Source organism: Miscanthus floridulus, chromosome 4, assembly GCF_019320115.1.
Source record: "Miscanthus floridulus cultivar M001 chromosome 4, ASM1932011v1, whole genome shotgun sequence".
Lineage (NCBI taxonomy): Eukaryota > Viridiplantae > Streptophyta > Magnoliopsida > Poales > Poaceae > Miscanthus > Miscanthus floridulus.
In genome coordinates, this window is record NC_089583.1 from 33,159,229 (window position 1) to 33,175,408 (window position 16,180).

General features: G+C 47.2%; 1 protein-coding gene and 1 pseudogene across 1 annotated transcript in view; one reads left to right on the plus strand and one right to left on the minus strand.

Annotated features, from left to right (window-relative positions):
• Window positions 1-12,259, plus strand: part of LOC136548363 (uncharacterized) — a 172,898-nt gene extending 160,639 nt beyond the window's left edge. The window contains exons 3-4 of the mRNA XM_066539923.1: window positions 11,896-11,969; window positions 12,050-12,259. Coding sequence (XP_066396020.1) covers window positions 11,896-11,969; window positions 12,050-12,259 — 284 coding nt within the window. The remainder of the gene's footprint in view (window positions 1-11,895; window positions 11,970-12,049) is intronic.
• On the minus strand, window positions 1,172-9,748 carry LOC136550649 (uncharacterized; annotated as a pseudogene).
• Window positions 12,260-16,180: the final 3,921 nt, after the last annotated feature.

Here is a 16,180-nt window from a genome sequence, read left to right on the forward strand (position 1 = left end):
AAGGCAACCTTTGCCTCCCGGCCTACGCAGCTAAATGGGTACGCTGAATCCATTTCTTTATTCTAAAGCTCAACTATGCAAATTTCTAATCATCCTGTTGTTTCTTTCGCAGTCGGCGTCACATGGTGGCGTGCCCGTCTCCCAGTTCGAGGCGTGGGCAATGGCCCACAAGGGCAAGGCGACGTCCGACGTCCACTACAACCCAGAGGACCCGCCCAAGGCGTACAACAACTCGTCCGTCCACACCCGCCTCACTGAGTACACAGCGATGGCAAGGGAGGTCCATGGGCCAGAGTACGATCCCACCTCCGAGGACCTTGATGGAGAAGTCGTCATGAGGTTGGGAGGAGGGAAGAAGCACGGGCGGTACTGGATTGGCGATGGCGCAATTGAAGGACCGAAAACGGCGACCAGAGGGGGGGGGGGGGGGTGAATGGGAGCCGTAAATTTTCTTTCAAAACTTTTTCGGCCACTGTCCCAAAATCACCGCCAATCTCGCAAACCAAACACCGTGATGTCCACGACCCAAATGAGTGAGTGGATGTTCCCAAGGAACACAGCGGGACACCACGAAACCAACGCAACCAACCAAAAATGAATCGGAACTCAAATGACCGAGCTGCGGACAAAACAACAAGAGCTGGACACCATCACCGTGTGACACACCTGCAAAACATACTCAGATGGAGAGAGCTGGATTTGCACGGCACTCGAAGGTGCACAGCCTACCAGCAGCAATGACAAGCCTACCTTCTCCTAAATGGATGAGCACGAAGCACACTTGCAGAAGCAAAATCACATATAGATACAGTAACCGGCTAACCAAGAGAGATTCAGTAAAATGCAATGATGAGCTTGAGACCAAATTTAATATTCAAAGTACTATTGCTTGATTGAGACATTTCCTGAACACCATTTCAATTCAGGTGATATGCTCTTTGAGCTATGCAAGCACAAGCTCATGGTCGAGCATTGATTTGTGCTGGGCAAATAAAGAGCAGAGAGAGGAGCAGGTAGCTCAGCCTGGAATCCTGCTCGTCCTAGACTAGGAGGGGCATAGGCACTGCAGCGACGCTGCTGGTTCTCCCTGCTCTAGGACACGACGAACACAGAGAAAAGAAATAAATAGACTCGGAAGAACACAGAAATTAGCGAACTTGGCCTGGGAGCTTCAAACGTTGGAACTGACGAGACTTGAGCACGCGCTGCTCATCTGAGCATGCTCAGTGCAGGAGCACTGGCGCTGGTAGCGCTGCTGCGTCCACCCATCAGACAGATCATGCACGAACACAGACTGAAAACGAAGAACAGAAAAACAAGCGGACACGAAATTGACGCAATCCGACTCCACACTCGATGATTCGATCCCAAATTTTGCAGATATGTAATTCGACTAGGAACAAATAGATCCCCAAGAAATCAGTGCCTGAGATCAACTCAAACTCCGGAAATATCAGATCGCGGCCATGAACGAAAATGGGAAAAATAGCACAACATGAGCACGAAAAATCACAGTCAAAATAGATGAATCCCAGAGGGCACGAGGAGGATTTGGGCCTCCATTCCCACACCAAAAATCACAGAATACACCCACGAATTTTTCAGTTTGGGGGACCTCTCTCAAGAGCCAAGTGAGGAAGAAAACCTAGCCTAAAATGATAAAACGAAAAATGGGAGAGGTGAGGGAGATGGGGGCTCCCTCATCCTATTTAATAGGGCTATTACACATTCCCAGTTTTGCCCCTGGATACAAATGAGTTGAACCGCTAAGCCCAAGGGCGTTGTTGTCCAAACCGGTATAATCTTGATCCGACGGTCACCGCGCCTACTCACCGGTAGCTTCACCTCGACGCGAACTCCCCGATGCCGCCACGTGCCGTTCGTCCTTCCTCGGAACCTCCGCCCGGGTTTTGAGGCCCAAACCATCAAACCGTCCGTGGGTAGCGTACTCCATACGCGTCCCCCGCCATTCGACGTGTGTCACCGCCGTCCTCGACCGGCCGGCCCGCCAAGTCCTCCTGAGCCTCGCTCGACTCACGCGTCCGCCGTCTTGACCCGATCAACACCGTCACTCCTTGTCTTCTTGCACTTGTCGATGTCCCAAGTGTCAGCCACCGCGGCTAGTCACCCGGCCTCTGGGTCCCTCGGTCCAAGCTTCACGTCCGTCCTTCACCGCTCCCGGTCTGTCGGCACGGTACGTCCTCCTTGACCTTCACCTCGCCGTCGACCACCGCATCCGAGCTCCACACCTGCACAACACAAGACAAAAGACATGTCGCACACATAGCTTTCGCCATGATAGGGTTAGTCACCACTCAACCCACTTTATGGATCACATTGACAATCACTCATCACAAAACGAACACACAAGGGTACTTGTCAACCTTGTGTTCACAATCTCCCCCTTGATGAGTGCATTGTCAACACCAATACACGAACAGCTTGAGCAAAAGAAAAAGATGAAGAAGAAGAGAAAACAAAGAACTCACCAAATGACCAAAAGCCAAAGAAAAGCCAAGAACTGGGTCATTTGAAAATGAGCAAAACTTGGTCCCCAAAGACATGGGCAATGGCTCGACGCAACCAAGTAAAACAAAGCTAGCCCTCAAGAAGAGGCAACGGGCTCAACACCACTAGCAAAGCTCGAAAAGCCAAAAAACTGCTAGACCCTCCAGAAGAGGCAAAGGCTCAACACATATAGCAAAACACCTCAAATGCAACTCCCCCTGAACAAGTGCAATCTCTCTCAAATGAATGCATATCTCTCAACTTTAGGTGGAATTGGAAGTTTCTTCCCCTTTTCTGAATATTTCTCCCCTTGTGTCCCCTTGTGACATTATGAGTGTGGAAACTTCTCCCCCTTGTTGACACATGCACTTATCAAGCTAGAGCCCAAGGATTGCAACTTCCCCTCAAAACAGGCTATGAATGCAGAAATGCACGAATGCAGAAGCTTCAAGATTATAGCAAGTAGATTGAAAGGATGCTCTAGTGGATGCTGTCATGTATATATAGCAACACATACAAGTGCTAGCAAATGCTCAAGGTGACCAAATGAGACGAAATATGGCATTTAAGCAAGTTTGATCAAGTTTGAGCAATTTTAAAAGAGGGTTCACCACCAAAGGAGCACATAGCAAAAATAGACAGGAGATCAACCTTGTGCTACACATGTATGCAAAGTGAACTACCCCAAACAAAGTTCACACATCATGTCATGAGACAAACTTGTGGTTTGATCAATTTTTAGATACCAATTGAAATTTATCGGAGTTATGCAGCTTATTACCAAAGTTTGTCAAACAAGTGTGTGCGGGAGGTTATCTGTGCCATCAAAACCTGACTTAGCGACCATGTCAAGCCTATGCCAAAGGCAATCAGAAGCTTAAGACAATGATCTCGGTATCCATTACAGAGCTCAAGTTCATCAATAAGTGCAATTTGGAGCTGTCTCGATACTCTGACATAGGATAGTACAGACCCATCCCAATCTTTTCAAATCACTTAGTTTGATTTTCAAGTTTTAGCACAAATTCAAGTTTCTCAAGCAAGTGTGTAACTCAAGGTATGAGCCGTAGCAACTAAGCATATATATGAAGCAAGAAAAAGATCTCGACACATTCTACACATGCTAGTGCCACAAGTAGTGGTGAACACATTTCATGTTTCAACAAGTTTTAATCAAGTTCACAGTTTGGAAAACAAGCTTAGCTCATAACATGCATCAATTGATCAAAAGGAGCCTAAGCCAAAAGCACATCATGTATATCCATAACATCCCCAACAAGAGCATAGTGTCAATCTAGCTACTATAAGGATGAAGCTCAGGATGCAATATGATACATGATGATATGATATGCAAGTATGATATAAAAACAAAAACAAAGGCTAGACTACAAAGAAAAGCAAAACTAGAATACAATAACCAAAGTTCCCCTCCTCTAAAAAGGGAAACAAACTCCAAGCTCCCCTCGCAAGCGAGCAAACTGGGCTTGGTCAAGTGGTTTGGTGAAGATATCTGTGAGCTGGTTTTGGGTATCAATGTGGTGCAGATCGATATCACCTTTCTCATAGTGGTCACGCAAGAAGTGAAAGTGAACTTCTATGTGCTTTGTCTTTGAGTGAAGGACTAGGTTTTTGGCTACACTTATGGTACTGGTGCTGTCACAAAACAAAGGCACTCGCCTAAACTCTAACCCAAAGTCTCTCAGAGTAGCTATCATCCAAAGCAACTGGGAACAACAAGCAGCAGCAGCAACATACTCAGCTTCTGTGGTGGATTGGGCGACGCTAGACTGCTTGCGAGAAGACCAAGACACAAGAGAAGATCCAAGAAACTGACAAGTCCCCGAAGTGGACTTCCTCTCAACACGACAACCAGCATAATCTGCATTAGAATACCCACAAAGAGAAAGAGAGGAGGAGGCTGAAAACCAAAGACCAAACTTGGGTGTGAAACGAAGGTACCTGAGGATCCGCTTGATGGCTTGACGATAAGACATGCGCGGTGAAGACTGAAAGCGCGCGCACAAGCAGACTGCGAACTGGATGTTTGGTCTCGTCACCGTTAGGTACAGCAGGGACCCGATCATGCTTCGGTATTCCTTCTGGTCCACGGCTTCTCCCTCCTTGTCCTCATCCAGGGCCGTTGTGGTTGACATGGGCGTCGAAAGAGGCTTGGCCTCACCCATATCAAATTTCTTGAGCACGTCCTTGGTGTACTTGCCTTGGTGCACTAACGTCCCCTCACGAGTTTGCTTGATTTGCAGCCCGAGGAAGAAAGTCAATTCACCCATCATGCTTGTCTCAAATTCCCTGCTCATAGTATCTGAAAACTTGGCAACAAGAGCATGAGAAGAGCCACCAAAGATTATATCATCCATGTATATCTGAACCAAAAGGATGTCTGTGCCTTGCTTGAGGAGGAACAAAGTCTTATCTACGGAACCCATCCTAAAACCCTTATCAAGCAAGAAAGCTTTCAAACGCTCATACCAGGCTCTTGGGGCTTGTTTCAAACCATACAAGGCTTTGTGGAGTTTAAAAACATGGTTGGGGTACTTTGGATTTTCAAAGCCAGGGGGTTGCCTCACATAAACCTCTTCCTCTATGTACCCATTCAAGAAGGCACTCTTCACATCCATCTGATACAGCTTGAACCCTTTCGAAGCTGCAAATGCTAAAAGAATCCTAATGGCTTCTAGACGGGCAATAGGAGCAAAGGTTTCTTCATAGTCTATTCCCTCTTTTTGGCAAAAACCCTGAGCCACTAATCTTGCCTTGTTTCTCACCACCACCCCATCATCACTCTGCTTGTTCTTGTAAACCCACTTTGTACCTATGGGGTGGCATTCTGGTGGAGGTGGAACTAAAACCCACACTTGGTTCCGCTCAAAGTTCTCTAACTCCTCATGCATAGCATTAACCCAATCGACATTAGATAGTGCGTGTCCAATATCTCGGGGCTCAAAAGAAGCTACGAAAGTACAATGAGCGAAATGGGAAATATGATAAGACTTGGAACGTGTTACCCTTTCGTCGATGTCGCCAATCATGGTCTGAGGAGGATGGCATCGTTGGATGTGTCAAGGTGCACCCAAAGACGAAGTCACCTCCCCCTCATCCATAGCTGGGGCCTCCTCAGTCGATTGAGGAAGCAGCTCACACGGACCCCATGAAGTAGAGGTGGAGGGCTCGGGGCCGTGAGCCGAAGTGGTCGAAGCTGGCTCGATCGGGGCAGCCGGTTGAAATGGCTTGGGATCATCCCAATCGACGTCATCATCATCCTCAACGAAAATGCTGTCACCCATCTCTTCATCACCTGCACGTTCAAAGACAGAAACAGAAGAGGGCATGGTTTCGTCGAAGGTGACTTCACAAGTCTCCACGACATGGTTAGTCTCAAGATTAAGCACACGGTACGCATGTGAATGAGAAGCGTAACCGAGAAATATACCATCCGAAGATCTAGATTCAAACTTGTCAAGATTACCTTGCTTAAGAATGAAGCACCTACAACCGAAGACTCGAAAATGACTCACCTTGGGTGGACGCCCAAACCGCAACTCGTAGGATGTCTTCTTCAAGAAAGCACGAAGAAAAATGCGGTTTGAAACATGGCAGGCGGTGTTGATGGCTTTGGCCCAGTAACGCCTAGGAGTCCTATGCTCATCGAGCATCGTCCTGGCCAATTCAACCAAAGTCCGATTTTTGCGCTCAACAACACCATTCTGCTGAGGGACATAGGGTGAAGAAAACTGATGTTCAAGGCCCAACGAAGCACAAAAGGTGTCAAACTATGAGTTTTTGAACTCGGTGCCATTGTCACTGCGGACAGCTCGTATGGCATTCTTTGGTAACTCAGTTTGCAACCTCAAGATCAAGTCACGAGCATGAGAAAACGCTTCGTCCTTGCCCTCCATGAAAAACACCCAAGAATAGCGAGAAAAATCATCCACGATCATAAGAACGTACCACTTCCCTCCCTTTGACTGAACCTGAGCCGGACCAACAGTGTTCATATGGAGTAGCTCACCGGGTCTTGTGGTCATGACCTGAGTCACTGGAGGATGGGAAGCAGCCACCATCTTCCCGTGGCGACAGGGATGGCATACCAGATCCTTCTCAAACTTAAGTTTGGGCAATCCTCGGATCATGTCAAGAGAACTCAACCTCACTAGGAGATCGAAGCTCAAGTGACCAAGTCTCCTATGCCACTTCCACAAATCAGAAGAAGATCCGACAACCAAACAGCGAGAAGAACCGAAAGACTGAGAGAAATCAGCTCTGAAAACTCGGCCGAAAGGAACGATCTGACAAACTAGATGTCCCTGAGAATCGAGCACACGAGAAAGTCCAGTCTTAAAGCGCACCTCAAACCCATCTTGAAGGAGTTGCGAAATAGAGAGCAAATTGAAATGCAGGCTTGAAACCAAAACAACGCCCTTCAAGATAAAAGACTCGATGACCCAAATGGTCCCACGAGACAGAACCTTACCTTTGCTATTGTCCCCAAATGTGATGTACTCCTTGTATTGCATGGGGTCGAGGCTGGAGAACCATTGGGAACTTTCGGTCATGTGGCGCAAACAGCCGGAATCAACAAGCCACGTGTTCTCCAAGCCTCCGCTCTGCATCAATAGAAAGACAGGGGGTGAGCAAATGGCACAACACTGGGGTTAGTGAAATGAGGAGAATACCAGTGTTGAGTCATTTGCCCTGAAAAAGTGTTAGGAAAAACACCATACATGCCATGTCCCATTGGAGAGAAGCGATCACCACATGGGGGGAAACGTGGTCCGCTAGGAGTGTGGGACTGAAAGCCACCGTCGCGAGGTCCAGAGTCATATAGATCATGACTTGGGCCATGCCAGGCACGACCACCTCGTGGTCTCGCCACCTGAGGCCTAACACCTTGAGGCATTGCACCTCTAGGCATAACACTGCACCTCTGAACAGGTGGTACATGTACGCCATGTGGAGGACGGTACATGTTCTGGTTGTTCAACTCGTACTCGCGCCGCTCATCTCTCTTCCTCCTAAAGCAAAACTCAGCCAAATGACCATCTCTATGGCAATAGTCACAGTGGTACCTCACCTCTCTCTTGGGTGGGTGTTGGCTCACTTTCTTGTGGGTATGTGTCACTCTTGGTAGCTTTTTTACTTTAGGAAGGGGATCCTCAGAGATGTTCGGTAGAGTGTCAAGTGGGTTCCTGAGATAGTTCGGTTTTGGAACCCAAACTTGTTTCTGGGGTGGAGCTCTTGGAGGTTCTTCTAACACTCCATCTTTTACAGTGGGTTCGGTAGGCTTAGGTGGATTGATCTTGATCAATTTAGGATTAGTGGAAGGTTTCTCACTTGGGCTTAAATCACTGAACTCACTAACTTTGCCATAGACATGTTCACCCTTCCCACCTAAAGCAAAGCCTACTCCCGATGTCCCAGTTCCCCGCCTGAACTGGCTCATCATCATGCCCAACTGCGGCTCACTACAAGACACCCAATTCAAGATGGACCGAAGGTATGTGTTGTCTTCCTCGGATCTCATCTTGTCCTGCCTGCAAGACTCAAGCTCCAACACCAAGCTATCACAACGTGCACACTCAATAACCGTGCTATCTGAACTGGCCTTCTCAAAAGCAAGGATCTTGGCATTCTTCTCTGCCAGCTCAGATTGCAAGCCCGAACAGGACTTGCACGCACCCAACAAGCTAGACCTAGCCTTCAGCTCATCGTTCTCATCTAACAAGACAGCATACTTAGATTGCAAGTCAGAGAGGTTAGACATGTGTATAGTGCACTCATCGCACTCCTCCTCCTCTGACACCACTACACCACTCTTGGCAAGTTCTAGCTCCTTCAAAGCAACCTCTAGCTGGTCCTTAAACTCTTTTCTCTCATGGGCAGCACGCTTAAGCAACTTATCTTGACTCATCAATGTATCATTCATAGTATCAAGCTCAAGCATAAGTGAGTCAAGTGTGGGTGGTACCTCGTTTTCGTCGTCATCGACGTCGACGTCGACGTCCTTTTTGAGCTTTGCTCCACCATCAACCGCCATAGTGCAAAACCCACTACGGTTTGCACCAGCGACAAAGCAAAGACTGTTGAGCTTATCCTCGCGCTTCTTCTCGGACTCATCATCGGTCGAGGGAGAAGAAGAGTGATCATCATCGGAGTCATCGTCGAGGTCGCTGAGGGAGGCGAGGAAGGCGCGTTCTTGAGCTTTGGCCTTCCTACGGTATGCCTTCTTGATTGCCTCCTTGTCGAAGCCACCCTTGGCCTTGTGCTTGCCGGAGGTGTAGTCGTGCTTATCCTTGCGCTTGTTGGAGTCATACTTGTTGGTGAAGGGCTTCTTCTTGGGGCAGTGTGCGACGAAGTGGTCCAGATCTCCACATCCATAGCATCCCTCCTTCGGGCCACCACTGCGTCGGTGGTTCAAACGGTTGTTGTGAAACTGAGAGAACCGACTGATGACGAGCGCCAACTCATCATCCCCAAGAGACTCCAGCTGCTCCTCTATGACTGACATCAAGCACGACAAGGAGAAAGAAGCTTGTGAAGGGTTAGTCAATGAACTTGAACCACTACCTGAGACCAAAGCCATGGTTAGTGCAGAAGGATTCTTGAGCTTGGCTTGGGTTTGGTAGTCAATCTCCGTGGACTTGAGCTTGCTGAAAAGCTCATCAACGGTGAGAGTGTCGTAGTTGGCTGACTCGATGATCGCTGACACCTTCACATCCCATACCTTCCGATCAAGGGCATAGAGAAGCTTGAGCGCCCTCTCATGATCATCATAAGGTAGGTTGGCCTTGTTCGCTTTCATTTTGTTGATGATAGTCTGAAAACGGGAAAACATGGCATCGATGGACTCACCATCAAGCTGAGAGAAGTTCTCGTACTAGCGCTTGTACATCTCGTAGAGTCTGGTCTTGACCTGTGCGGTCCCCTCATGATAGCTCTGAAGCCTCACCCAGATCTCTCGAGCTGTAGTACAATCGGAGACACGCTCAAACTCAGAAAGCGAAAGACTCGAGAAAAGCACACTGCGAGCTTTGCTATTTGCGTTGTGCCGATCCTTGTGATCTTGGGTGGTACGGGCCGCGACAGGGAGCACAACGTATGTAGCATCCTCGCAAATTTCCTAGACGAGCCAATCAATCCCCTGGAGATGTGCAGACATGTGGATCTTCCAATAAGGATAGTTGGACCCATCGAAGTGCGGTGGTTTGCCAGAATCACGCTCCATGTCGCCTTCGTGGATCACGGACCGATTAAGGTGGAATGATCCTTAACCGGCTCTGATACCAATTGAAGGACTAAAAACGGCGACCAGAGGGGGGGGGGGGGTGAATGGGAGCCGTAAATTTTCTTTCGAAACTTTTTTGGCCACTGTCCCAAAATCACCGCCAATCTCGCAAACCAAACACCGTGATGTCCACGACCCAAATGAGTGAGTGGATGTTCCCAAGGAACACAGCGGGACACCACGAAACCAATGCAACCAACCAAAAATGAATCGAAACTCAAATGATCGAGCTGCGGACAAAACAACAAGAGCTGGACACCATCACCGTGTGACACACCTGCAAAACATACTCAGATGGAGAGAGCTGGATTTGCACGGCACTCGAAGGTGCACAGCCTACCAGCAGCAATGACAAGCCTGCCTTCTCTTAAATGGATGAGCACGAAGCACACTTGCAGAAGCAAAATCACATATAGATACAGTAACCGGCTAACCAAGAGAGATTCAGTAAAATGCAATGATGAGCTTGAGACCAAATTTAATATTCAAAGTACTATTGCTTAATTGAGACATTTCCTGAACACCATTTCAATTCACGTGATATGCTCTTTGAGCTATGCAAGCACAAGCTCATGGTCGAGCATTGATTTGTGCTGGGCAAATAAAGAGCAGAGAGAGGAGCAGGTAGCTCAGCCTGGAATCCTGCTCGTCCTAGACTGGGAGGGGCATAGGCACTACAGCGACGCTGCTGGTTCTCCCTGCTCTAGGACACGACGAACACAGAGAAAAGAAATAAATAGACTCGGAAGAACACAGAAATTAGCGAACTTGGCCTGGGAGCTTCAAACGTTGGAACTGACGAGACTTGAGCACGCGCTGCTCATCTGAGCATGCTCAGTGCAGGAGCACTGGCGCTGGTAGCGCTGCTGCGTCCACCCATCAGACAGATCCTGCACGAACACAGACTGAAAACAAAGAACAGAAAAACGAGCGGACACGAAATTGACGCAATCCGACTCCACACTCGATGATTCGATCCCAAATTTTGCAGATATGTAATTCGACTAGGAACAAATAGATCCCCAAGAAATCATTGCCTGAGATCAACTCAAACTCCGGAAATATCAGATCGCGGCCATGAACGAAAATGGGAAAAATAGCACAACATGAGCACGAAAAATCACAGTCAAAATAGATGAATCCCAGAGGGCACGAGGAGGATTTGGGCCTCCATTCCCACACCAAAAATAACAGAATACACCCACGAATTTTTCAGTTTGGGGGACCTCTCTCAAGAGCCAAGTGAAGAAGAAAACCTAGCCTAAAATGATAAAACGAAAAATGGGAGAGGTGAGGGAGATGGGGGCTCCCTCATCCTATTTAACAGGGCTATTACACATTCCTAGTTTTGCCCCTGGATACAAATGAGTTGAACCGCTAAGCCCAAGGGCGTTGTTGTCCAACCCGGTATAATCTTGATCCAACGGCCACCGCGCCTACTCACCGGTAGTTTCGCCTCGACGCGAACTCCCCAATGCCGCCACGTGCCGTCCGTCCCTCCTCGGAACCTCCGCCCGGGTTTTGAGGCCCAAACCCGCAAACCGTCCATCCGATGGTTTTGAGACCCAAACCATCAAACCATCCGTGGGCAGCGTACTCCATACGCGTCCCCCGCCATTCGACGCGTTTCACCGCCGTCCTTGACCGGCTGGCCCGCCAAGTCCTCCTGAGCCCCGCTTGACTCACGCGTCCGCCGTCTTGACCCGGTCAACACCGTCACTCCTTGTCTTCTTGCACTTGTCGATGTCCCAAGTGTCAGCCACCGTGGCTAGTCACCCGGCCTCTGGGTCCCTCGGTCCAAGCTTCACGTCTGTCCTTCACCGCTCCCGGTCTGTCGGCATGGTACGTCCTCCTTGACCTTCACCTCGCCGTCGACCACCGCATCCGAGCTCCACACCTGCACAACACAAGACAAAAGACATGTCGCACACATAGCTTTCGCCATGGTAGGGTTAGTCACCACTCAACCCACTTCGTGGATCACATTGACAATCACTCATCACAAAACGAACACACAAGGGTACTTGTCAACCTTGTGTTCGCAGCAATCGACCCGGCCTGTACTAGGTCTCTCTCCCAGATTTGAGCAAGGAGCACGAGCTCGAGTCCGGCCATACGCACACGGCCGGACTGTACACAGCACACGATGCAGTCACTCAAGGTTATTTCTGTTTTATTCGTCGTTCATTGATTTTTACATACATTTGCTTTGCGTTGTATCATTGGGGTGAAATATTGTAGGCCGAGGTGGCAGAAGAGAGGAGGCGACGGGAGGAGGCTGAGGAGGATCGACGGAGGATGGAGCAGATGTTTCAGTATATTCAAGGTCTTGGAGCTCACTCAGGCTTTGTTCCGCCACCGATGATATTCACTCCACCAAATGATCCTGCTGTCACTCCTATGAGTTTCTCTACCTTAAATCTAAATGTGAATGTGGATATGGATATATGACCCTAATATGTGAGATGACCTTAGTCAAATTCAAATGAACACAAATTCAAATGAACACACACAGCACGTAGTTAGGTACTTCGTTCGATACAGCGGGCAAGCGGCAGCTGCCTGAGAAAACACAAAACCGGATTCAAACGGCTGCTGCCGAACCAAGCTAGGTCCAGCATAGCCTTTTAGCCTGTGGAAGAGAAGGCAATATGTACATGGTGGATAACAGGAGCATTTGATGAAAAGTGTGCCCCAAAGCTACAAAAGGACACCTGTTTGCAAAGCAAACACAACCCCCCTAAAATAAGTGAACCGAGGGAATAACTCCACAATATCAGATAAGAACCAAATTGTGACATACATTTTACAAAAAGCCTGTAATTCAAATGGATACCTCTTCTAACTTCTCACGCACGGAGAAGAAAATCGATTCCACTGAAAGCATAGATACAACAATGAGCATTTCTTCCAAGCACTTGAATTTGCTTAATACAATTAATGCCTTGGAGTACATTGGATCCAAAGGCAGCCTAGCCATCTGATGACCAACTGGATCTGAGAGCTTATAATCATCAGTCAGAGCCCCTAGTAAGATTAACTACTCCAGTGATTTCAGAATAGCAGTCCTGTAGTAGGTTGGAGTTTGGACGCGAACAAGCAAAAACTCAGCACTGATATAAAGCAGCAAGCTATTTAACTTATAATTACTGAGAAGCCTAGGTAAAAAACTTCAGTTTGTTTGTTTCTATTAGGTGTTACCAGGACGAGTGCAGATCATAAGGTTTCATAAAGAAGTCTAGGTCATGGTTTTTCTTTACCTATAAATTGAAAGCTGGGTACATGTGTCAAGCAATAAAATACATTAAACACAATAACATAAATTGCATCCTCTCATCACTGATATTTAATTCCCCTCGAGACAGTAATAGTCCAGTATAAAATTCAAGCACAAAAGCACACACCAAATAAAAATGATTCCGCGCATTTTTCTTTTATGTAGAAGCAGTCTTAAAAAATTACCTTGATGGTTTCTCCATAAAATCGAAACCTATGATGTCATCAATTCCAAGAGCCTTGAGTTGCAGAACAACATTTGAGAGGTTACACCGCTTGATCTCAGGCACAGTAGAATCCACCAGTTTATCAAACTCACTTTCTTGGAACAATCGGAAGCACTTCCCTGGTCCCTCGCGTCCAGCACGACCACTGAGGATAGATTTAGGATGCTAGAAAAGGAATGCAAATAAAAAGGGACAAGTATTCATTTATTTGGTTGAATATCTGCATAGTGACCATATGCCTTATTAGCAGAACATGTAAATAGGTGGTCAGCCAGATATTGCCCCCCCCTATATATAGAACCTACCTTAAATCTTGTCTTACACATGCAATCACTTCTCTTTTGTGCAGGGGCAATCGGCGGCGTCGAATGATGTTCATGGCACACCTCCAACTCAGGGCACACCTCCGTCGTAGTGGGACCGGTGGAGTGGCCGTCAACAATAGAGGTAGATGGACTTGTGCTTGTGATGCTTATTTGTGAATAGTGGCACTTGTAGCGGCACTTGGATGATATTTGTGGACTATGTGATACTTGTGGACAACTTGTGATGATATTTGTGGACTATGTGATACTTGTGGACAACTTGTGATGATATTTGTCATGGTTATGGATTATATGTGATGGCTGTGTGATATATGTGATTGTTGTGTGATATGTGATATATATGTGATGGTTGTGTGATATATGTATGTGTGGATGCAATAAACAAAAAAATGAAAAAAAAGCAAATTTCCCAGCTATGCCGAGTGCAATGACCAAGATACTCGGCAAAGGCAGGGAGGCTTTGTCGAGTGTCACAAGTAAGGCACTCGGTAAAGCCTCCCTGCCTTTGCCGAGTGTCACCAGTAAGGCACTTGGCAAAGCCTCCCTTCCTTTGCCGAGTGTCACAAGTAAGACACTCGGCAAAGCCTCGATGCCTTTGCCGAGTGTCACACTCGGCAAAGAGGGCGGGCTTTGCCGAGTGCCCCCCGTGAGGCGCTCGGCAAAGCGACCGTCACCGTCAATTGGCGCCGTCAGTCAACTTTTCTTTGCCGAGTGTTTTACCGGCACTCGGCAAAGCCTTTGCCGAGTGCCCGACAAAAGACACTCGGCAAAGAGGCCTTTGCCGTCACCGGCTTTGCCGAGTGATCTTTGCCGAGAGTTACACTCGGCAAAGGCTTTGCCGAGTGTATATGGAGATTTGCCGAGTGTCACAGGCACTCGACAAAGAGCCTGAGTCCGGTAGTGAACCTCGGCGTCAGTGCTATATATATATATATATGCTATATGCAGTATCGTTGGGTTAAGTTAGTGCACATCCGTATGTAATTAATATGCAGTAGTATTCACCAAGCGCAATAGATAGATGGATAGGCTTGGGAGAAGTCAGGGGCATTCGGCATGGGTTGAGAAAGTTTATATTTTTCCACGAATATGCAAGAGAGTTGTGTATCATTGAATTAAGATAGAAAATGGCTGGAGGGAAAGCGTTGCGCCAGTCTCTCCCACCGTCCGGGTGTTCCATCAATAGGCACGTGGTTTTCCTTGTTATTGGCAATCCCCAGCGAATGGCGATCGGTGTTAGATAGGCTTGGGAGACATCAGGAGGAGAGGACTCCGACTGGCGAAAGAAAAGAGCTGAGCTGCGTGACTTTGGGCGACAAGCAATGTGTGTCCTGTACGTGTCTGGCACACCAGCCGCGTCGTCAAGTTCGCGGACGACAGCACTGCGAGCCGCTTGCCCACTTCGGCGGAGCCTCTTGCCCGCACCAGAAGCTCTTGAACCTTTTCCTCTACTGCAGTGCAGAACAGTCAGCTGTTGCATCAAAAAGTGTCCCACAGACGCGCAGATACAGTCAGTGCTTGTACAAGTTGAACTCGTAGAACTCAGTCTTAATGCTTGGTCAGTTCATCGTATTAGATATCCATGATGGAGTTGCTCCATCAGTGCTCCAACAAGTAGAACGGCGGGTTTGAGCTTCCAGATGGCGCTGAGCCAGTGTGCAGGAGCAGAGTCTATCAAAGAAGCTTTTTTGCTCTATTTGTAAAATCAAGCATTGCAAACTGGAACTGATGATAGGCAGGAGATGTGCTAAATTAATCTTTCTTTTGTTGAACCATGTACTTGCAGATATGTCAAGCTTCTTTTGTTTCATGTAAAACTAGTGGCTGACACGGGTCCTGCGTGCATGAGATCACTGCACTTGAAATTGGGCACTTACCATTCTATGAGTTACGAAATGTGGTTAATAATAGAAAAATAGATTAGTCCATTGTAAAAGTTACATAGCTGAATTCATAAAAGTTGAAGGTCTCTTGTGCGTGTGTGGTACCTTTGGTTTGCAAAAAAAAAGATATTAATAACAATCTGAGGGAGAAATTACATATCAGACAGACACAGACACTGCAAACTATACAGTCGTGATCAAATTTGAATATACAAACAACTGAAGATATGTTAATGTCATCAATATGTCATTGGAAGACATGTTTGGTTCCTCTAAGTTTTAAAATGCTGGTGTCTTCGCTTTTCAAGGTGATGATGAACTCTTGCCATCCTTCTCTTTCAGTGCTCTTTCCATCCTTCTATGTAGCAGGAACTAGTAACTATATAAAGTTCCTTCATTCTTTCATAATTTTGCCATTACACAGCACCAACCATGAGGCAAAACATTTCAGTTGGCATAGAGAACAATAAGATACTAAGATACTAAGATAGCACGGAAAACCAACATAGAACACAGCAAACTGGATTGTTTTCTACATAAAAAAGGCTCGTAAGCATTCAAAATCCTAGCATAATAGACTTTGATTAAATAGTCCTAAAATTAGAAGGAATATATGCTTGATTAGGCTTTACTCCATATTCAGAAAGTAGGCATAGATTC